Raw genomic sequence first — 22941 nt, 5'->3', positions numbered from 1 at the left:
GAGACCTTTGAATTTCCAACAAGAAATGTTGATAATTTTCATTTTAAATACAGGCTGGCCAAGGGGACCCGAAGGCCCTCTGGGTCTGTGCTCGGAAATCCATCCATGATTAAAATGTATGTACTGTAGGACTCTGACTCCACATATTGACCCCAAGCCAATATACAGCTGGAAATGTAGCTATAGTGCTACAGTTATTTTCTTGGAGGATGTCTCTTCTTGAAAAAGTAAACAGAGATCAGGTCCAAAGAAAAGCTGAGCTTAAGTTAACAAAAACTAGCTACTGTGAGTTGACATAGCAGAACTTGACAGACTTCAGATCAGTCTAAAGGAATAAATGTTGAAAATTGTATAAATCAATAAAAGTTGTGAACACAGGGAGCTGCAAAAGGTTCACTCATTTATGTCCTGCTCCACAGCGTTTAGAAATGGCCTTCAAACATGTTGTATGCATGTCCTGTGTGTGTGAGAGGCCGTTGATGTGTGTACCCATACATAATTCCAGGCTTAAATATTAAACGTTGCCTTCGGCCTTCCCAGGATTCTCTCAGATCACTAATTCATTCATCGAGCTTTTAAGAGATATGGAGCTGTTGAATTATGAGACCGATCAAATTTAATTGGATCCGTTAAGATGCAAACTTGATAGCCTCCGTCTTGCAGGGACGCTTCATCCATTTTTCAGGCAGACTGTGAGGTGACTCACCTTTTATCTGAAATGTTATTTTGCAATTTATTCAAAGACAGATACAGAGGGTCAGATAGAGGGCTGTTATTGAAAAAAGAATTATAAGAAGGCCGGTAGAATAGATATACACAAGTCACTCTGTCTGTGTCTGTGTGTGTGTGTGTGTGTGTGTATTTCAGACAGATAAAGAAAAGGAGTATGGCCTCGCAATAATGTAATGTTCTTGTGTCTTTTCACATCGATTCAGTACATGTACAGTAAAAAATAGAAGACATTTTCTATACTTAGTACGAAGAAAGTGTCCATTTGCGAAACCAAACTTAAGGTCAAACAAACACATTGCTCAGGTTGATCAGAGATGGACTTTTTACGAAAATGTGCAAGGATTAGTAATGCAGGACTTCTTCAATTGCTTAATTATTAATTTATGCGTCAGCCGTTGTTGCTACTCCAGTTAGGGAGTGTTAGCCTGCATATTAATATTGTTAGGTTATCACTTTCATTGCATTTGTCCATGTCCATTTAAAACAGATAGTTCAATTTGAAATTATTTCCTTTGATACTATAAATTAAGATGTAATGCTCATGAATCATTAAAGGAGCAGTGTGTAGGATGTAGTGGCATAGCAGTGGCCGGGGTTGCAGATTACAACAAAATAAATACCTGTGCCCTCACTCCTCCCTTTCTGAGCGTGTAGCAGAACCTGTTTGGTTTGTCTGTTCTGGGCTCAGTTGAAGAGGACCTGCTCCCTATGTAGATGTGAAGGGCTCATTCTAAACTAATGAAAACACGACATTTCTTAGTTTCAAGTGATTATACACTAATGAAAACATAATTATGAATATTATATTCAATTTCTGCCAATAGTTCCCCCTAAATACTACACACTGCTCCTTTAAAGCTGCACAAATACATATTTTTACATGAACAATTCTTCAATGTGTAAAATTAGAGGTGTCCCTCATAGTAACAAACCCACAGTGAATTATCTCCACTCTGCAGTTCCCCTCTGTATAGAGCGTTTTAGCATCTTTAAGCTCATTGTTTTGGTTTTACAGCCCTTAACTTTAGGCTACAGTTTTGCTCTCACCAACATTGTATTCCAGCAGCAACAGGCAGCTGTTTTCTGTTAGCAAAGTTAGCGACTAGCCGGTGAACACTGTGGAGCATTTAGCAGCTAAAGAGCAACACCTTCTTCTCAGGAGCTGGTGGAGACCAAAACAGAAGCAAAAGCAGAGACTAAAACTCCAAATGATTCTGCTGGATGTGTAATTAGTTTGCTAACACTACGTAAGGTGATAATATGTCAGTGTTCGTGTTTACAGCTTGTTGTACTGCCCCCAAGTGGGCCAAAAAAAGAAATACATAATTAGCCTACTGCTTTAGTTTAGTACACATTTATTTAGCCTGATAATTAAACTGAACTGATTTGCTTTCGCCTCATTAGTCTGACATCTCTGTCATGTTATCTGTTTTAAATAGTTTCTTAACTAATTCGTAGTGACTGACCATGCTGCCAACGTCATTTTCAGCCGAAGTGGAAGCTGCAGTAGCAATTGCTAGGAGCAGTTAGCCTAAGTTGAAAAAAACATTATGCAGATATGAGTTGTTTTTTTTCTGTTGATTCAACCTGTGCAGCTTTGTTGATAACACCCACGCTTGTCACCATGTTTGCGGTAATTTCTCTGCTGTCAGAAAGATAACATCCCTATCCTTAATCTCGCCAACAAAGCTTTTATTTGCTCAGTTATTTTTTCAACCTGGGAAAAAAGTCATTAACTTCAATTGAACCACATCAGGGATGTGAGCAGCGATTCAGAGGTCAGCATCCATGCTAGAATTATTCATTCTAATGTCTGCACCTTTTGTAAATTTTAAATTCTGTCAGATAATGAAAATGCTAAATTTATGTATGTCTTCAACAAGGTATAAAGTCTTATCTTTACACAACATTTTGTCACACATTTCCCAGCAAAGTTACATGTCATGCAAGTCATTTCTTATATTAAAGTCCCAACTCTCTTGTGAATAGAGCCAATTCACAGGTGCGAAGAAAGTCATTTTTACTTGTGAAGAAAAGGGAACTACTTGTTAGCTAGCATGTGAGAGAGTGATACTCTAACTCACGGAGACAGGGGCTGATGGCTTCACACAATCCCATCCAGGGCTTCTAATTCACTGCTGACCGCAAAGGGCTGGCAGCAGCCAATGCAGACGTATCTGAGGACCCATAGGTAGATGCAGCCGGACAGGACCACGGTCAGGCCCAGCAGCAGGAGGCTGATGAGGAACTGAGGATTTAGACTGAACAGCATGATGAGGGAGGTGTCATCACTGGATTTCTGCGCTAGAAGAAGAAGCAGGAGAGAAGAAGTAGTCACAAAAAAGGGACTTTACTCACGGCTGACATGAGGTGAAGCGAGGGAAGCAGGGTCGGGGATAGAAGGGGGGCATGGGGTGGGGTGGCACTGACACATCCCCCCCCCTTGTTTTTGGTTGAGGTTGGTCTGCATCATGAATGCTACCATCTAATCAAGGCTAATTGAAATTCCTGGGATGGTAGTACAGAGACTCCATCACTGTATTTGAAGGGTACTTGACGAAGATGACAGGATGCATACACAATGCACAGAGAGAGGGAGGAAGAGAGTGGTCAAGAAGGCCCAATTTTTCCTCAAGGCCTCCTTGCATGTTAATCCAGCCATGAGGGTTTGTGATCTGCAGCACTAAATAAGGTTTCACTGAGAGCATCGGAGGCGACAACAGATTGGTTTCTTAAGAGCTGTTACACACCAACCAGACGGCCGACCGTCGGCAGAAAAGGCAGTCGGACTGATCAGTCGGGTCCCCAAGGTCGAGAAAAATGCCTCAAAACACATTGAGGCAACGCCAACTTGAGCGTACGCTCTGCGCGTACGCAAAACGTAATACGTCTCCATAGCAGCAGGCGGCGCTTCTCTGTATTGTTTCCATAGACAGTATATAAACTGGACCAACAGATCCCGTTGCTCTGGACGGAGACCAGTGAAGGATATTAGAAGCACTTTTCCGGTGATGGCTGAGCGTTACTGCGCAGCCTCCAACTGAGAGAGACGACGTAAATGTTACGTGAACAACCTGTCTGAAAGTTGTAAGTCTTCTGGTAGCTGTGCCAAGAGAAATCTCAATCATTCCCAATCTTGCAGAGACGGAGAGCGTAGGTATATGTAAGGAGATAACATAGGCACAGGCTAATTATTGCTAACTAAAATGCTAGTTAACATAAGTAATTAAACTTAAACAGCGAATGTAAGTCGAAACTGCCTGCGAGCTTCTCCTGTACTATACGGTAATTCCTCTACTATGCGACAGTAAGTCGCGTGGTTATGACACAATCAACCATTACTTGAGATACAAGGTAATGGAGCCTTTTATACATTGTCGTGTTTCTTTAGAAATAAACAATGGACAAATAGAGTCTTTAAACGCTTCAGATGTAAAGTTATTCACTGTCAAAGTGGCGCCAAAATGAATGGCAGTCAATGGAATGCTAACGGGAGGTGATGGCTTGGCAGCATCAAAATGGCGCCATAGGAGCTACGCGTTCCGGGGAGAGGCTTACCCCCTTGATTGTTTCCCAGAAAATGAAAACCGGCAGCTGATAGGACAAACGCGTCACGTGGGTCTTTTTTCTCCGGAAATTCACAGCCAGACTGTCATGGCAGCTTGTTGAGAATACAATCTCATATTGTACTAAAATAGTTCACCGAAACGTGTTTCTGAAAACATTTTAAGCAAGAAATAGGCCATACATTTGCTGAATCTGTCTTTATTTCAGATCATCAAAGGTCAGTTTAAAAGATTTTCGTCAGATTTTGAGAGGCTCATCCGCTCGCCATTTCCAGGTGAGTCCCGACTGCCCTGTCTCCGACTGAGCATGTCGGGTCGGCCAAAATGAAGGTCGACAGCTCCTACGACGGACGACGGCACGGAACACACCGAACAGACTTGAGTCACTGACCTCGCCAGACTGTCCGACGACCGATAATCGGGTTGGTGTGTCAGCACCTTAACACTGCTGTAAAGTGGAAGTATGTCTGGCTTGTTTCTGTGTCATTATGGACATAAAAACACACGCAAACACTCTAGTTTCTCATTTCATATTTCATCCTACAACATATTTTTATATGAAACTGCTGACTTTAAATGCATATGCTTCTGGAAATGTACAGTTCTGGCAGTTAAATGTGGATGTAGTATAATAAATAAAAACAATAAATAAAACATTAGATGCATTTTTACATTTATCCTGACAAATATGGACATGGTCCTGGTTCAAATGTGGTTTTGCTGTTCACTGTTTGATTAATGTTTAATACAAGTAGAAAATGATTTCTAAAATCAATAATAATAATAATAATAATAATAATAATAATACATTTTATTTGTAGACCACTTTTCATTGAAAAATCAATCCCAAAGTGCTACAGGAGTTTAGCAATCAAAAGTATTCAACACAATGCAAAATGTGTCTGACAAAAGGCCCTTTATCTTTGATTCTGAGGCACTGACACAACATCTGTAATTTTCCCCTGATGCTTCAGAGAGTTGAATAGCTTCTAATATCCAGCTCTTTTGTAGAGGCAGGCAAATAATCGTGTTTCGCCTGTCTTGCCAGAGCTGCAGAAATGTGAAAAATACAAACAAGAAAACTGAAAGAAGAATGCAATATTCATTAGAAAGTGTTATTTTAACATATTATTTAACATTAAGGTTGTTATTAGATTAATATTAAACATATTTCTCGCTTTTTAGGCTCTAAGGATGGCAATGTCGGCCAGTCGGTTAGTTGGTTTGTCCTGAATGAAATATCCAAACTATTATTGCATGGATTGCTATGAAAATTGGTACAAACATTCATGATGCCAAGAGGATGAATACTTGTGACTTTGATGGTTCTTTGATTTTTCATCTACCATCAGGTCAAACATTTTATTTGTCCAATACTTTGGTTTACGGTCCAAATGGCGGCAGAATGTCTGGCCTTCAACCAGCCAAAGACAGCTCCTGTCACTCCACTTTTTACCAACCTAAATTCCCCAAGTCAGGTTTACTGTATGATAAAATAAAATATTTGGATCCAAACAACAGGAGAGGAAATATAAGATATACAAGACAAAAAGGCATATTACGTAAAACACTTATCACAGTTCACTTCATGGTAATGATCTGCTTCTTGTTTTATGGTGGAAAAGATTGGTTTAGTTTGTGTCTTGATATTTTGTTCTGAATTTTGTGTTTTTAATATACGCACCTATTGTTGTTGTGTATTCTGTTGTTGAGTGTTATGTATTTTAAAGGCCCATCTAGGGACGGGCATGACAAATTAGCTTATAGGCTATAAATGTTGTCGTGTGTGGCATTGGTTTATGCTACTTGTCGCTATACAAATAAACATTAAATAAATAAATGTGTATTTGTAGTTATTGCCTTATTGATATGGAACTATGGATAAAACTAAAAGGTTAAAGGTTAGTAAAGGTTAAAATGGTATGTTTATGATTAATGATGGCGATGCAAAAGAACTTTTCTTGCAATCCTGGTATAAATGATAATAAATACAATATACATTAACCATACAGACAGCTCTTCAAACTAGAAGCCCACTTGGATAAAAACCGCAAAGTCAATAATTATCAATCATAATAACCAGCGTGCTTATAAAAAGGCTTTTAATCAATTGCCTGATGGGTAGTCTCGCATTGCCAGACCCTCCTCCACAGCGCTGTGGAGGAGGGTCTGGCTATAGTCCACACAGCATTCTGGGATGGGAGAAAAACGTGCTCTGGTTTATTGGCATTTCTTTAAACCAATCACAATCATCTTGGGTGGCAGTAAGCGCCGGGCGGAGCCCTGGTGCCGCTGCAAAATAGCTTCAGGAAGGAACTTGTTTTGGTGGAACATGTGTACGTTCAAAAGTTGTTTTAGTCGTGCAACCAAAAACTCAGATTGGACAGATAGTCTAGCTAGCTGTCTGGATTTACCCTGCAGAGATCTGAGGAGCAGTTAACCGTAGTCCTCATACATCCACCGGAGTTTAAAATGCCAACACAAAGGAAGCGGAAGGACATCCGGGCGAAAAGAGTGTGATCTGGCAGAATTTCGTGGATATAGACTACCTGATGGGCAACCTGTTACAGAACAAACTCACCTCTGCTAAAGTGTAGAATCAGCAGCAGACTGATGAGGATCTTAACAGCAGTGGCCATCTTCATGGTGGAATGGATTCACTGGGAGGACGGGAAGTATTTCGCAACAATAACTACTTCCTTAGAAATGTAGTAAAGAAGGAAAACCACCTGATTATACAAACTTCACCTAAATCATTTGAATGAACAAGTCAATAACATGACAGTTAAAATGGAATTATTCCAAGGTTTGATTTGTAATTTCAAATTTCAAAACAACTTCTAAAGGTGCACTATGCGTTCCTGTATGGTTTCAGCGCAATTTCATTTTTGTCTCAAATCGTAGGCATCTCTCCTTGATCCGCTAGCTGCCTGCCCCCTGAATACACTGTGAAAAAGCCCGGTCTCGGGAGACAACACAGGGCTGGTAAACGTCAAACAAACACTAGGAGCACAGGATAGGCACCAAAATACAACAAACATGTTCCAGCCAATCACCGACAAGATGGTTGGGGGAGGGGGTGGGGGTTAGTGACAGTTAGTCAGTTAGTCATGACAGTTACATAAACATGAGGGGAGGGGCGAGCTTGCTCTGTTTTGTTTTGAATTTACTTGGAACGTCAACAGAAGTAACGTCATGCAAGAACGCATAGTGCACCTTTAATCATTTTAGGCCTTCTTAAACATCTGTTACAAACTACAGACTACATATTTGAATATAGCCTAATTCAGTGTAAACATAGCGCGTGTCATACACTGAACTAACCTGTACACAAATCATGAACACATAAGAGACACAAGGAAGAGGTGCAACTCGGGCTTACTGTGATATGGAAATGTGGACAAGAATAGCATCATATTTCAAATTCATATAGAGGTGTGAGAAATGCAAATGCCACAAGAAAGAAGATTAATCTATTGATGATACAAGGATGTCTTTTAAGAACATTATCCTTATAAATCCAGAGTATGTAGTTCAAATACGAGGGAAGCACAACTAAAATTAAACACAGGACTGAAATCTGCATTAATTGCTCTCCAAATGGTTAGTTTTTTTATGTTAGAAATAAGGTTATATGTGAATTATAAATGAAGTAAACACAAGAGTATATAAGCCTGGATTTTTTTCTATGGTGCTGACTTGAAACTACAAACCAAACACTTCAAACTGATTCTAACTGAGCCATGTGGAAAGTAAAAGAGGAACTTAAAACCTTAAACAAAATATCCGATGGATGTGTGAGAAGACAATGGACACATGCAATATATTTTTGTGACTAGAATAAAAAAAAACATACAGAGTTTCTTCTTTATGTCCTAACTCACAGAACAGAAATGTGAGATATCCTTCCTTTGCTGCTGTCAGTCCTCTCAGACGCAACAGGTTTCTTTACAAAAAAAAGGAAAGAAAACACAACACTAATAGTCCATTCGTTGTCAAGAAAAACAAATCAAATCAGTGGGGAGGTTTTGCATCCAGCATCTGCACAGGTCGACGACTACCTTCCTATCTGGTGGAATTATCAGCTACCTCTATTACTAATGCAAACAGCTGAGAGGACGATTTAAAGTGTACACACTCTACAAATCCCTATTTCAGCTGCAAGTCCTTGTATTTTCTCTCTTGTGGCTCCCTCTAGTGGTTCAAACCGCTCTCAGACACAGCAGAGTGCCTTTCAAAAGATTTCCTCCTCATCCCTGTGCTCAGGATTTCAGACAAGTGGTAGCAGGAGACAACAGGACACTTTGTATTTGTGCATGTAAACCAGAGATGTATAGATAATGTAAAGCAAAAATTGCATAACAAAGGCAATGCACATTACAGTATTTGCATTCTTATTAAGGGACTGTATAAAAATAATTGGAGTGGGTACGTGTTTTTTTTGTTGTTTTTTAAAGTAGAACCCTTTAGTATTTTCTTTGGACCCTCACCTTGACTTAAACATAAACAAAGAAACACCCTCCCCCATCTCAACATAATATGACATACTGAACTGTAACAATGCACAAACCACTTTTCCATTAATAACAAAGCGAACAAAGCATTTCTGACGGTGTACTCTATTTTGAACCTTAATGTAACTATAATCATCACATTTCTTTTAAAGAAAAGCATAAACATTAAAACTAATGAATGTCGTTATCACACCGGGGAATTTAGAAATGTCTTAATGGAGAGGAGAAAACAAGCACACACAACGCAGCATGCAGTATGTGAACTGCATGTTTGTTGCTATGCAGTTTGAAACTTAAGTTGATTTATTTTGCAGTATGCTAGGCCACGCTTAGCCCGTTTCCAGTTTTGGAAAGCGGAAGTAAATGCTTTGCATTGTGGGACCCAGTAAGCATACTGTAGATTTTGCTTTACTACACACGACACAACATGCTACATTTTAACCAAATCAGTACGTACTGCTAATCTAGTAGGCGGTTTCAAATACAAGTAAACATTTTATTTTCTTCACTGGATGTAGGCTATTCGCAGTTGAATCAGGAGGTCGGGGTAGGACAACACAAAACGAGTCTACAGTCATGCTTGCAGCTTAGTGGGCTGTAGCAATGACACGTTCATGTCATATTATTTAAACTGTGAATGTGGCATTAGGCATACTGTAGTGGTGCTTTGAACTCAATGCTAACATGCTGATTTTCACCACAACCACCTAATTAGCAGTAAACACAAAGTTCAGTAGATAAGGCTGATGGGAATGGCTGTATAAACCAAAGTATTGGACAAACCGAAATTTTGAGGATGTGATGATGGCAGGAAATGGAAAGTGAAGGGATCACCCAAGTTATTACAATTCAGCCTGAGGGAAACATGAGTGTCTATACCAAATCCAAATTGCGCTATAGTTGTCGAGACCAATGCTAGCATGGCTAAAAATATTAAACATATCAGTGGTATTTGATAGAGAATGAGTTGAAGAACTTTTAAAAACTCTGCAATGCCTCTATTTTTTGGAATTTACATTTCTGTGTGCTGATAAAGACGCCATTAAAGATACACTGTCTTTCAGGAAGGAGATGAAAGGTTCGACATAAAAAAATTGTTTTGCAATTTGTTGTAAAATAATTGCACACCCCAGGAGGGCCATCTTGTCAGTGCTTAATTTAAGTACTATAATGAGAGGTCTAGTGGGGATGTGGATGATATAGTTTTCATCACAAACTTAAGTAATTTCATCAGTGGTCCTTTCTCCCAACTTCCATTACTTTCCTGCAAAGCATTTACAGCACACTTAAAGTGAACCTTTTCAGCCTGAGGTTGGACTGTGAATGCATGTTACTATGAATAAGGCAAAAAATGAACACTTTTCCCTGAAAGAGTGGGTATAATGCATATTCTGGCACAGTGAATGGGAATAAATTCACATGGGTGGGCGCAAAATTATAGTGCATTACATCAGGCAGAACAGCAAGTTCAGAACTGTGCTGAACCTACATAGACAGAAACACTGTTGACAATCTTACATATATAATTAGGGTTAGTTTTCAAGCTTTTATTCACAGAGCAATACAGATGTAAGAGCTGGCAAACACATTCAGAGAACAGAGATGGTGAGCTAAAAGAGTAAAAACATAATGAAGCTGATTGAATGATTCATATTCTAGAGGCGATTGAACAATGACAGAATGAGATAATATTTCACTTGAAAACTGTGTTCCAGCGAAAACTAAATAAAGATCGCCCGTCTCAATACCCAGAATACATTAACTGAAAATCAAATTATGCATGTGAAAGAGAAGGAACTTCTAGTGATGACTTGTAATCACATCACTGTTTTGATAATCTATCATGACAATATAACATAATAACAGTAACTGAGTAACAATCCAGTAGTGCACGGTTTTAAAATAATGCCACTGTGAAACATGCTAACATGCTCACAATGCTGTCATGCAGGTATTTTTAACATCTTTTCACTATCTTAATTTAGCGTGTTAGCATGCTAATATTTGCTAATTAACAATAAAAACAATGGGCTGGTATAATAGGTTATTGGTTTTGCAGGTATTTGGTCATAAACTGAATAAAATTTTGACCTGATGATGGCGCTAGATGAAAAGTTAAGGGCTCACCAAAGTCAGTGGGCTATCTGGGCACAACAGTATGAATTTTTGTACAAACTTTTATAGCAATATGTCCAACAATAGTTGACCAATAGAAAGACATTTCAATCTCTAGAGAGACATTCTGTTATATGTAAAAACCATAGACTGTATATAAAGATGGACTCTCTAACGCCCCCTAGTGGCTGGCTGCAGTGTAGGTCATAAACCCCGCCCCTTCTTTGTTCCATGTTAGCAGATTGGACATGGGCCTAACAAAAAAATTAAAGTACACGTCAAATAATTCTTTTCCAAAGATGTTTAAGGTCATTTTAGCTAGCTCTGATCATGCTGAGGTGTGTTTAAGTGTTCATTGTTCTGATAAGTTTGGTTTTATTTGTTATTTGATGCTATAAAAACAAGGTTAAACATCTTGATTGACAGCTTTGCTTGACTCGCAATTGGTCGGGTGGTTGTACAGGCGGGACTTTGATACCGCGGCTCCATCCCCCTGATCACCACTATGCAGACTCTGGCTCCAAAATGACAAGATGGCAGTGTCCGTATTAGGGATATTTTGGTTTCACTTTTGTACATCTTTCTATACAATCTATGGTGAAAACTAAGTCAAGTCTCAAACTTCATGAACAGAAAAATAAAGCGTCACACGACAGGTTATCTCAAAGTATAGTTTAGTGAGAACACACCACTGAGCACTAGATGGAGACATAGCAACAAAACTAAAAGAAATGGCTGCTAACATCACCATTTTAAAAGTGGACAAAAACAGTTGTTTTCAGGGCACAAAAGACATTGTGAGAACCATTGAGGCCTGACAGACAATGCAATTAATTTTTCATAAAACACAAATCCAATATTTACTTTAAAAATAGCAATGTTTACATCGACTAGTCTTCTGCGTTTCATTGGCACATTGCAATGCTTCTTTAAACTAACACTGGAATAGCGTGGCTTGCATGCACAACACATTTTAAGTGCCACCCTCTGTTGTCAGCAGCAATGTGTACATACAGTATGCCTCCTTGTTCATATGCTAGTGGGGCTTGAGATGCAAACAAAATGGGAAGCTCCATAGAAGAAGACAAAAACTCCACAGGGTGCCTTTAAGTCCTCAGATGATTATCTGTAACTGAACTCAAACCGTAGTGTAAACATGCAAAAGAACTCGACACTTTTGCCTCAGAAAGCTTACGTGTGTTGTGACAGTTAAACTGCATTTTGCTCACTTACACTCAAGATACAAAACAACCCCCCCTTTAAATTTATCTCATATCAAATATCAATAAATCTAGCATCACTAAAGCAGCTGCTTACATAGCACTGTGAGAGACAGACAGAGAGAGACAAAACATTAGACATATCATTTTAAAAACAGTTGTGGATAGAACAGGTTTTCTTGGCTTTTTAAATTTAAACATATGCTGTTTTTCTTGCTTTCAAAGCCCGATGAAAAAAGCACGTCTTTTATACAAAAGCATCAAAGCACAAAAAAAAGGCCTTTGAAATGTTCGGACAAGAAATAGAAAAGACGTGTGACGGATTCATGTGAACTTCTAAAATACACAAATAAAATGGTTATATAAGGAATTGACTTTCAACATGTTACAAAACAAAAAAGTTCTTGTAAAATTCATCTGTCTCAAGCCTAAAAATGTTGCTGTGCGTAAACAAAATATTTCAATATCTTTATAAAAACCTGGTTTTCAGATGATCAAATCCATAAAACATTTCAGTATTACTTTTCTTTCGAGAAGAGATTTTTTCAATGGTGAACACATTTTTGACTCAATTTCTGTTCTACCAAATACAATACTTACTTAATTATATTATGGATTTTTCAGAAAAAAACACAAACTCTTAAACTGTGTCCTCCAACATCTCTGAAGAAATGCATTCGTGAGGATAAAAGCGAGGCAGGAAGGGGAGGCATCTTTAAGTTACAACATATTAATCCTTTAACAAAGTAATCTCTTTCCAGTCTGCTAGGTTAGACCCGTCCACCCCTCCCTCCTTCAGTCATTTTCCCTGTCTCTGGATTTAAGCGAGGGGCATCCTGAACACCCACTGAGTCCCTTTTCCTTTGTGTTGTAGTCGAAGCGTGGCAGAACCAGAACGCTGCCTTCCGGTTCACTTCTGCCGGCGGTGGTGGCGTCACGCAAGGCTCTCTCATCCTCCACAGTCATGATGCTCTTCACCAAGCATGTGATGGCTGCATCAATGTTGGTGTTGTCCTGAAGAGAGAGGACAGCGGTGAAGGGTTAGAGAAGGATGATGTACTGAGCAAGCTAGATTTAAAAAAAAATGATATTTTTTATAAAGATTTCTGTCACTACCCGATGTGAGTCGAGCGCAGATGTGAGTTGCGCATGCTCAGATTTAAATGGTTTACGGCATAACGTGTCATACTGAAATTTGTGAAATACATAAAATAATAAACTTTTCTCATTACAAACAATAACAGAAGATGGAAATCATTTCAAAAACGTTTTAGCTATCTATGAATGTTTGATTGCTAACGTTAGCTCAAAACGCCATTCAAGTGACAGCCTTTGTTGTGTTTGATTGCTAACTTGTAGCCAGCAGTGAACGAACTTCGTTACGTAAGTCCATTTTTATTTTACAGAAGTCTCTCGTTAGCAGGTTCTTGTAAGCTACTTGTCGCAAAGTGACGCATGCGCAACTCACACCTGCACTCGACTCACATCGGGGAGTGACAATTTCTGTCAATACTAAAAAGCCTAAACAATGGAAAATGTTTTAATCTCTTCTTTGTCTTCCATTTTGGGTTAGAAAAAATCTAAACTGTGCAGCAACATTTTTAAAAGTTCAGTTCTGTGTTCCTCGTCCACAAAAAAATGCACAGCCAAAAGTTCACAGATTTCTGGAGACTGTTTAAGAAAAGCTCTGTTGTGGCCGGGTTGGTTCAATGGTTAGAGCAGGCGCACATGTACTGAGAGGTCTATGCCTCGACGCAGAGTTCCAGGGTTCGAATCCGACCTGTGACGATTTCCTGCATGTCTTCCCCCTTTCTCACCTAGCTGTCCTGTTAAAGGCGGAAAAGCCCAGAAAATTATCTTTAAAAAAAATAGCTCTGTTTCCAGTGAGAAAAACACCAACTGAACAAAGACCGATTATTGGCCCTGGACAATTATCGTGCCGTTTTTTTGGCAGTTTGCAGATTATCTGCATCGGTCAAATGGAAGCAGAGAGATCAAGGCTAAAAATGTTTTTCATTGTGCCCTGTAAAAAGCTTCTAACTTGCATCTTCAAATATAAAGTCATTGAATAAGTAGATAAATATGATCTAATCAATCAAATAAAACAGATGCAGCACAAGAAGTTGCTTGTCCACAAAACCTTTTTTTTTTTTACTTCTCTTCTAAGTTCTCGGTTAAAAATGAATATGCAGTTTAGTGTTGCTTATTTTAGCTGCAGCAGATAAACGTGTTACTGCAAGGGGGCAAGGCTTTAACTCTGTTTTCTGTGTTTTCTGTGTGAAGAAAAATCGTGCTGTTGGTGACTGTATCAGACAAAAGAAGTTTTACATTTTGTGACTTTTGTTGTTTTCTTTTTACATAAACTGTTGACTAATGGACCAGAGGAAGATGCAGAGTTGACATGAAAATAAGGGAGAGAAGAAAAAACTGGTGTAATAGCAAAAAATAGCAAGAGAAAAGAAGTGTGGTGGAGTGTGTGACACAGAAAGCTAATACTGTAAGCAATACACTGACAACATATGCAGTGACGTTTGTTTACAGAGAGAAAAGACAAGACAAGCGTGAGAGGGAGACAGAGACAGAGACAGATCACAGGTTAAAACAATATTTGCAGGATATAAAGACACAAACAGAAGACAATCACGTCTTACCTTGGCAGAGGTTTCGTACCAGCCGACGAATCCGTACTCTCTGGAGAAGTTCTCCAGTTTGGGCAGCTTGGGGCACAAACTCCGCTGGTCACACTTATTGCCCAATAGAACGGCTGGAACTGGTGTCCCATTGCTAAGGGCGACCTAATGGAAGTGACAGTCACTCTCTTACTCAAATATATTAACCATCAGTAAATGGACTGTATTTATATAGCGCTTTTCTAGTCTTAACAACTACTCTAAGTGCTTTTACGTAGTACAGGAACCATTCACCATTCACACACTAGTGGCCGAGGCTGCCATACAAACACCTGCTCATTAGTTAAACACTCACACTCCTTTACACTCCGAGAGTGCATCGGGAGCAACTTGGGGTTTAATGTCTTGCCCAAGGACACTTTAACATGGAACTGCAGGGCCAGAGATCGAACCACCAACCTTCCGATCGGTAGGCGACCGCTCTACCACCTGAGCCACAGCCCTCCAGTGAAGTCAAGTAGAAAGTGGTCGTAAGTAGAAAGTGGTAGAAAGTAACTAAGTACATTTACTCAAATACTTAAGTAAAGTACTCAAAATTATACTTGATTATTTCTATTTTTATGATACTTTATACGTCTACTCCACTACATTTTATTTGCTTTAGTTACTTTGCAGTTTCAGATTATTAATATAAAATATAATCAGCTAATAAGCTATGATGTATTATTATTATGGGTGTCACGATTCGATTCAATTAGTGATTTACACTTTTCTTTTTCAACAGGGATGGCAATGCCACAGTTAAGAGGCGCTAGATGGCAGAAGGGTACTTTGCAACAATAGTTTTAGTCACACAGAGTTTACGAGGTTCAATGGAATGCACAATTAGTTTAACAAGGTGCACATGAATGCAACATGGAGTCCCGTCAGAGCCCACATGCTTTACCTTTGTTGTTTGTTTACATAACTCACTCACAGCCACACGATTTTGGGGAAGCAGAAGGATTTTCCACTTCTGTTGCTTCTCATCTCCTAATCCGGCAGTGGCCATAGCGTCTGTAAATGTCAAGCTGCAGGGTACCGGTAAGCTAATGTTACCCTGTGTCTTTAGCTGCATGCTACATGCTGGTAAGCTACGCTGTTTCTGTTGTTGTTTTACGGACCTGAGCAAGTAGGTGGGGGTGGACAGTGAAAAAAACACTGCAAGAATCGCTGATTCCTGCTTCTGATTTTGAAAATTCGAAAGCTCATTTCGATTGATTTTCAATTTAAAATTACAATTGTGACACCCCTAATTATTGTAATTATGCATCATAGGTTCTTTTACTTTTTGTACTTTAGGTGTATTTTGATGATAATAGCTAACTTTTACTTAAGTAAGATTTTGTATGCAGGACTTTTTCGTATTTTTACAGTGTGGTATTACTACTTTTACTTAAGAGTACTTCTGCCACCACGGACATCATAATTTGCTAGTTGTTTATCATATTTTTAAACAAAACTTATTGAGTCGTATTATAAACCCAGCTTTCAGAAAACATCTTTACACTTTGTTGGTCATTTGAAGGCAGCTTCCTGGAGATGAACAAGTTTTTGAAAAGCACCTGAATGCACCATTAGTTTTGGTCTCTGTGAGTCTCGACTGTTAACATTGTTGCAATTTGGTCTCCTGCTTCATTCGTGGTCTGTGGTGTGCTGCTTTCATATTTATGTTCATGTTTATTTCTACAGTACACATGTATTTACATAGTCTGTGTCTTCTGCTGCATTTTCTATAGCTACTGCAAGCTGAAGTGAAGTGACTTTTACACTTTTTAACTTCAATCAATCTTTTACCATTTGAAATAGAGGTTGCATAAGAAAAATACAACTGTAGGAAATACTGTGAGTGAAAAAATATCCAACAAGCTTACTTTACTCTGTTCCAGTGTAGCGAACAGTAAAGCAAGTTCATGCTCACTCTGTCAAGGTTATAAAAAGACTTCCTGGGTAATGCGGCGAGTCATGACTGAAGCAGAAGTAGACAAGACAAGAGGAGGGAAGATGCTGCTACAAGACAACTAAATAAGATCCTTCACAAAGTCTCTTTCTACCTCATTCCCTGCCTCTCCCCTTCACTTCATTTCCTCCTACCTTCCTTCATCCCTTCAATCCTCCACCTCCTCTCATATAATCATATTTACCTTTGAGTCCAGGTCTCCTTTCCACTTGAGCACGGCCTGAAATGTGGACAGTCTGGTCATGTCGAAGACGACGAGGGCTCCCACTGCCTCTCTGTAGTACACACGGGTCATGTTGCCATAGCGTTCCTGCCCTTTTAAAGAAGAAGATTACAGAATAAATACTGTTTCCACGGTCTGTGTTATTTTTGTAAACTTTATGAGATACCTACTTTTCTTAGCACTAAGCTAAACTTGATTACAGACCAACTTAAAATACACACAAAGGAGACGTCTTCTAAATTCAAAGTGAGATGATTAAGAGTTTTATATCAAATTGAAATAAACATTGTTGTAATTCTTTGAGACATGACTCTTTATCTCTTATCTAAATACCTCATTATCTAAAGAAAATTTAGGGCAGCAACTAACTTTGATTATTGATTAATTTGCTGCATTTGAGAAGCTGGAACAAGCCTCGTTCTGGCATTTTTGCTTGAAAACAAATCACTTAAACTATCATTTTGATTATGAAAATAGTTGATTTTCTGTCAATCAACTAATTGATTAATTGACGGATTAAAATAAAATGTTGTTAAACCATGTATGTGCATGCAGAAAGATGCATCTTTTGTTGCATGCAAGTACGTGTGTGACCACTTGTGTGTGTAACTGAATGTATGAATAAGTCTTTATCCTGGACGCTAACTTCCTCCACATGATCCTAATATAGTCGTGAATCAGCAAGTAAGCATCTGATACACACACACTGCACATGACTTACGCAGCAAGACAACAGCTGATACAAAAAACACCCTCTGCCTTACAGGCCAAAACACTGAACACACACATACAGCAGTCTCCTAACAGCAGAAGTTATCTTCACTCACCAAGAGAAAGCGTGAGACTCTTTCTTAACACTGTCTGGTCAGTGATAACAGTCACAGCTTCTGTCCAACAGTGATCAAGTTTTTGATTTTGTAGCTCCATAACCCTCCTACAGACATTAGCTTAGCCCGAAAACCAGTTCATAAAAGGTGGTGTTTTAATGTCAAAAACTCAAACTTCTTGCATCAAAACCTTTGCTATATTTTATTAGCTAAGTGTCAGTATAAAATATGTAAGGTTTTCTAGAGTTTCTACATCTTTCTAGTATCAGCACTAAAACAGAACTTCACAACGCCAAAACATTTGTCTGTATCACTCATGGATGCATTATAAGAATGGTATCACTTTTTCAAATGTGGTTTTGCTAGCTTCCTGTTTGATGGTGCTCATGATGGTATCAACCTGGAAGTTAACTTTACTCAGGGCTCAATTGCTCGATTTCCAATAGGAGGTTTTGCCTTTAACTTCGATTTTGGGTTTTTCCACACACAACACACACACACACACACACACACACACACACACATATATATACAAAATTAGATTGTAGTGAGTAAAAAACTTACATAGTGACAATCACGCTAAAGGATTACTTTTGGGAAATACTTTTATTTGCTTTCTTGCTGAGAGTTAGATGAGTAGATTGATATCCCTCTCATGTCTGTCCAGTAAATTTGAAGCTACAAAGCACTCGGACACAGTTAGCCTAGCTCAGCATGAGCTAGCTAGCTAGCGGAGCCCAGTTCCTTCCTTTGAGAGTTTCTCAGTGGCGCATGAAGCCTTCATGGATCCAAAACCATGTATAAAATTACCCGGATGATCGGTGCTGCTTCCATAGAGCAGGCGCACTAGAGACTTCTGCTGGCCGAGCTGGCTACTTACGGTTTAGCTCTCCACTAACTTGAACGGGGATTAAATGATTTATTCATGTGGCTCTTCTAGACTTTCCAAATGTTATTAGACAATATGGATAAAATTCTGATGGTGAAATGAGTCATTTCACGAGGGTTGTGATACCCAAAAAAATGTATCCACTGATTTACAGATGTCTCTTTTGCCATGTAAGTCTATCGGAAAAAGTCCTTTTGGGCTAAAGGGCATCACGTGACAGACACAGAAGTTGTAATTCCGTTGTTTGGTCACTATGTTCAATTTGCTTCAAAGCCCAGCGCACTTCACGGGGCATGGTTTGGTCCTGCTTACACTCTTTATGCTAAGCTAAGCTAACTGTCTCCTGGCTGTAGCTTACTGTACAAATATGAAAACGGTATCAATCTTCTCATCCAACTATCGGCAAGAAAATGTAGTGCACCTCTTTTAAATATCTCCTCTGTGAATTTTCAAGCTTCACACTTATCTGTTTTTGTAATTTTCCTGTAATGGAGTGTGTGTGTGGTTCAAATACAGTTAAAATTGTGTATATTTGTGGAGATTATCTTATTCTTATTATGAATATGCAGTCTGTGCTTTAAGTGTTTACAAGCTAATTATCTTCCAAGACAAAACTTTCATAGGAAATGTACACCTTTAACAATGAGTGAAGCTAACTTCCAGGTTGGTAAAAAAGACGTCCCAACTTGACTTTCAATGACGTTTTTGTGTTGATGGTATAAAAATGTACTTAACTAATTTTATCTTTACACCTGTAGCTAAAAGAATATTGCAATTGTTACAATTCAAAAAAACTTGCAACTGTTGTAAGGGTCAGCTAATGAACAAGTAAGCCGAGACTTCACTTCATTCAGATAAACAACCACTCACTGACACAAAACAGTAATGCAATTAACACATTAGACCCAGTATAACAGCCTCCCATGCAGTGACTCCAGTGTGAAGCCAGTTACTAGTCTGAAGTCCGTTCATGTAAATGACGGCTCTTATCAGCGATCATATCATTCAACTCCCATACGCTCAGTTGTAGCACTTGAGGCAGTTTTGCTTATTTGAATAATTGTATGTTTTTTTTTCTTGCTATAGGTGGCATCTTCATGGTTGAATGCACTTCTTGTACATTGCTTTGGATAAAAGCATCAGCTTAATGAATGCAATGTAATGTGAAGTGTGTGACAGCTGAGAGATGAGGAAAGAGAACATTGACTTACATGCAATTAGGGAGAGATGATGCGTTTTATAAGCAGAATACAACAAGCTTTCCATTTACCTAGTCTGGTAGGCAATGGAATATAGAGGGTAAACTCAACATTTCATCTGCAGAAACAGAATTTAACCACATTTTAGGCGGACACTTCTCATATCATGCAACATCATCGTTGGATGAAGTCAGCAAGATGCAGCCAGTTTGTGAGAAAATCCAGATTACTGTAATGTGTATTTGCTTCTTGGTTGCATTTTACTTGGAAAGTCCAATGTTGATACTCGATTAACTACAGGGGACAAGTAGAAGTTTAGTCAAGTGCCAATTTGCCAATTAGCTAAAGATCAGGGTAAAAATATCTGCAATGCATGCATGAGTCATGAAACATTTCATTTAAAGTAATTACATTTTCAGTAATCAAAATTCAAATTTAAGATATCTCTAATTATATTAATAGAACATCAACCTAGTAGATCTTAAAAGTGCCATTAATTTGCTGTGTTAAAGCCCAAATAGAAAATACAATATATTTTAAATTAGGCTTACTATATAGTTTCATACTGATTTCCCTCGTGCTGAGTGTGAAATATGTGTTTTGACATGTATGTCATGAAAAAATAGAATATGTACGAGTCTGACAAAATCCACAAACTGTGCATGTTGATTAACATTATGGCAAAACATATCTTATCATCTTAAAATATGAAATCCCTTGATATCACTTTTAAACACCTGAACCTATAAAGAGGAATCCATCGACAAAAAAAAACAGCCACTTTTTTGATAATTGATTAATCATTTTTTTAAACAAAAAAAGAGAGTAAAGAGAGTACAGTAAAATACCATTCTCTAGTTCTAGCCTCATAAATGTGAGGATGTACTGCTTTTTTTGTCACATATTATAAACTGACTATCTATGGGTTTTAAAGACATTTTAAAGATTTCCACATTTATTTTGACATTTTATAGACCAAATGATTAATAATCGGTTAATCAAAAACAAAAGTAATCGTGCTAAACCTATACACAAGTATGTCTCACATGATTATAATCTCACAAAATGTACTTGACGTTATGTTTGAGCACCCCACATGAGTTTTGTTTATATTATAGAAAGTAGTATGAAGAGTGCAGGAAACATGAACACTTAGGACAAAATAAAGAACTGTGCATGTTTTTAGAACAACTTATGAATAAATTACAGGCTATGATGTCTGATTCTGTTGACTTAGGTCGCCTTAACCTTAATACTATTTTCTAAAAACTTAACCTAACACGTCTGTGGATGAGGCATGTGCACACATCAAAGGAGGCTTGAGCACTCGCCCTTCCTCAAGAGAAAGTACCCTTTTCTTTTTTATAAATTAATAAATGTATTCCTGTTTGCGCAAAATGTAAAGTGTATTGTATTGTATATAATGCAAAATAAATGTATTTATTGAATGAAAAATAAAAATATCTAGTCGGGAGAATAGCCCTTGTTGAGTTCCAGTTAAAATAAATTGGCAGGGAAGTCAGTTTTTTTTTGTAATTATAAAAAGTGCCCTTTTTTCACTTGAGCCCCTGTCTCCCAAAATGTCTGTGCACGTACCTGCTGTGGGCTAATTTAAACATTATTGTGTGACCCTTAAACAGTCAGTGAGCAAGTGAAGTCGTATTTGACTGTGCAAATGAAGTGTGAATATAAACTATTCTTCAAATACAGGTGTTTTTTTTCTGCCTTATATCACACACAATCTGGGTATAACAGCTCATTTTCAGCCACACTTTTACGCACCGGCGATGTCCCACAACTGCAGCCGCACCACCGTCCTCTGGTCCCAATGGAGTACCTTGAGGGCGAAGTCCACTCCGATGGTTGCGCGGTAATGCTGGGAGAAGACCTGGTGCACGTAGCGCTTTATGATGGACGTTTTACCGACTCCGAGATCGCCGATGACCAAGACTTTGAGCAGGCGCTCGTGCTGCATACTGCTCCGGTCGAGGGCGCGCGTTAAGTAGATGGCACGGTGAGGTCTCCAATTATGGGTTCCGCATGAAAAGGAGGGTTTCAGCCAGTGACCGTCGGTTTGAATTCATGTATAAAGGCTGAAAAACCGAGTTATACTTGTAATATTTGACACTTGAATTACAAATGCTCTATATATAACTGTTTAAGCAGATTTTAGTGAAATAAAACCATAAAATGTGCACACTATGTAGCCATAATATAAGACCTAATTTCCATAAATGTCATGTAAAAAGTAAACATTTGACTCTTAGAGTCGCTAAAAACTCACTCTTGAGTCCTGCAGATACAGTACCAGGAACAGCCTGTTAAAGTATTGTAGTTCAGGCTGTCGTATTATCATCGTTAGCCTACTCTCCCTGCGAGTATTCATGGGACATTTTGTGTCCGTCAGCTCCGTGCAAAACGTGCAAAAGTGTCTAACAGTAAAACAAGTAAAAAAAGAAGAAGATCTAGCTGGATGTAAAACGCTGTCGTGTCCAATGCAAATAAGACCAACTTTAGAGTTGTTATCTGTTTAGCCTGCGGTCTGTGTGCACAATCTCCTGCTGGTGTTTGATCTGATCCGCTGCCAGAGAAGAAACTGTCAGCAGTTTGTGCTGGAGCGGTCGACCACGCCCCCATACTGTCTGTCTGTGTGTGTGTGTGTGTGTGTGTGTGTGTGTGTGTGTGTGTGTGTGTGTGTGTGTGTGTGTGTGTGTGTGTGTGTGTGTGTGTGCGCGCGCGCGTGTGCGTGCGTGTGTCATGCTTCACACCTACATATTTTGCTATATTTGGTTCTGGTGGTTTTATCCTTATCGAAATCTTGAAACCCCTAAAAACTTAAACTAGCAAACAACTCTCTCTCTTTCCTCATCTTTGGCCCTCACAAGTATGGAAAACACAAGGTTCAGTGCTGCATGTGTAAAAACTACACGTCCCACCTTGCAGCTCGTCCAGTTCCGTGCCTGCGCACTGGTGCATGTTCACGTGAACAGCGCACTGGCGCATTGTGTGTGCAGCTTCCCTCTTGTT

At 38.8% G+C, this 22941-nt stretch overlaps 1 protein-coding gene across 3 annotated transcripts; it reads right to left on the bottom strand.

Moving 5' to 3' along the window:
• Nucleotides 1-9794: 9794 nt before the first annotated feature.
• zgc:162171 (uncharacterized protein LOC565931 homolog) lies at nt 9795-22519 on the bottom strand. 3 transcript variants are annotated; one of them, XM_031304326.2, is made up of 5 exons: nt 22199-22519; nt 21697-22007; nt 16961-17091; nt 14799-14942; nt 9795-13161 (listed from the first exon to the last, which is right to left on the bottom strand). In XM_031304326.2, exons 2-5 carry the CDS (start codon nt 21887-21889, stop codon nt 12943-12945), a joined length of 687 nt encoding a protein of 228 aa, XP_031160186.1. In that variant the 5' UTR covers nt 21890-22007; nt 22199-22519; the 3' UTR covers nt 9795-12942. The 3 variants fall into 3 exon arrangements, with proteins under 3 accessions (XP_031160186.1, XP_035849905.1, XP_031160185.1); XM_035994012.1 differs by having other exon boundaries at nt 22223-22519; XM_031304325.2 differs by having other exon boundaries at nt 21697-22519.
• Nucleotides 22520-22941: the final 422 nt, after the last annotated feature.

This window comes from Sander lucioperca, chromosome 17, assembly GCF_008315115.2.
Source record: "Sander lucioperca isolate FBNREF2018 chromosome 17, SLUC_FBN_1.2, whole genome shotgun sequence".
NCBI classification, from domain to species: Eukaryota; Metazoa; Chordata; class Actinopteri; order Perciformes; family Percidae; genus Sander; species Sander lucioperca.
The sequence above is the reverse complement of the archived record's forward strand: the minus strand, read 5'-3'. Positions and strand labels throughout refer to the sequence as shown.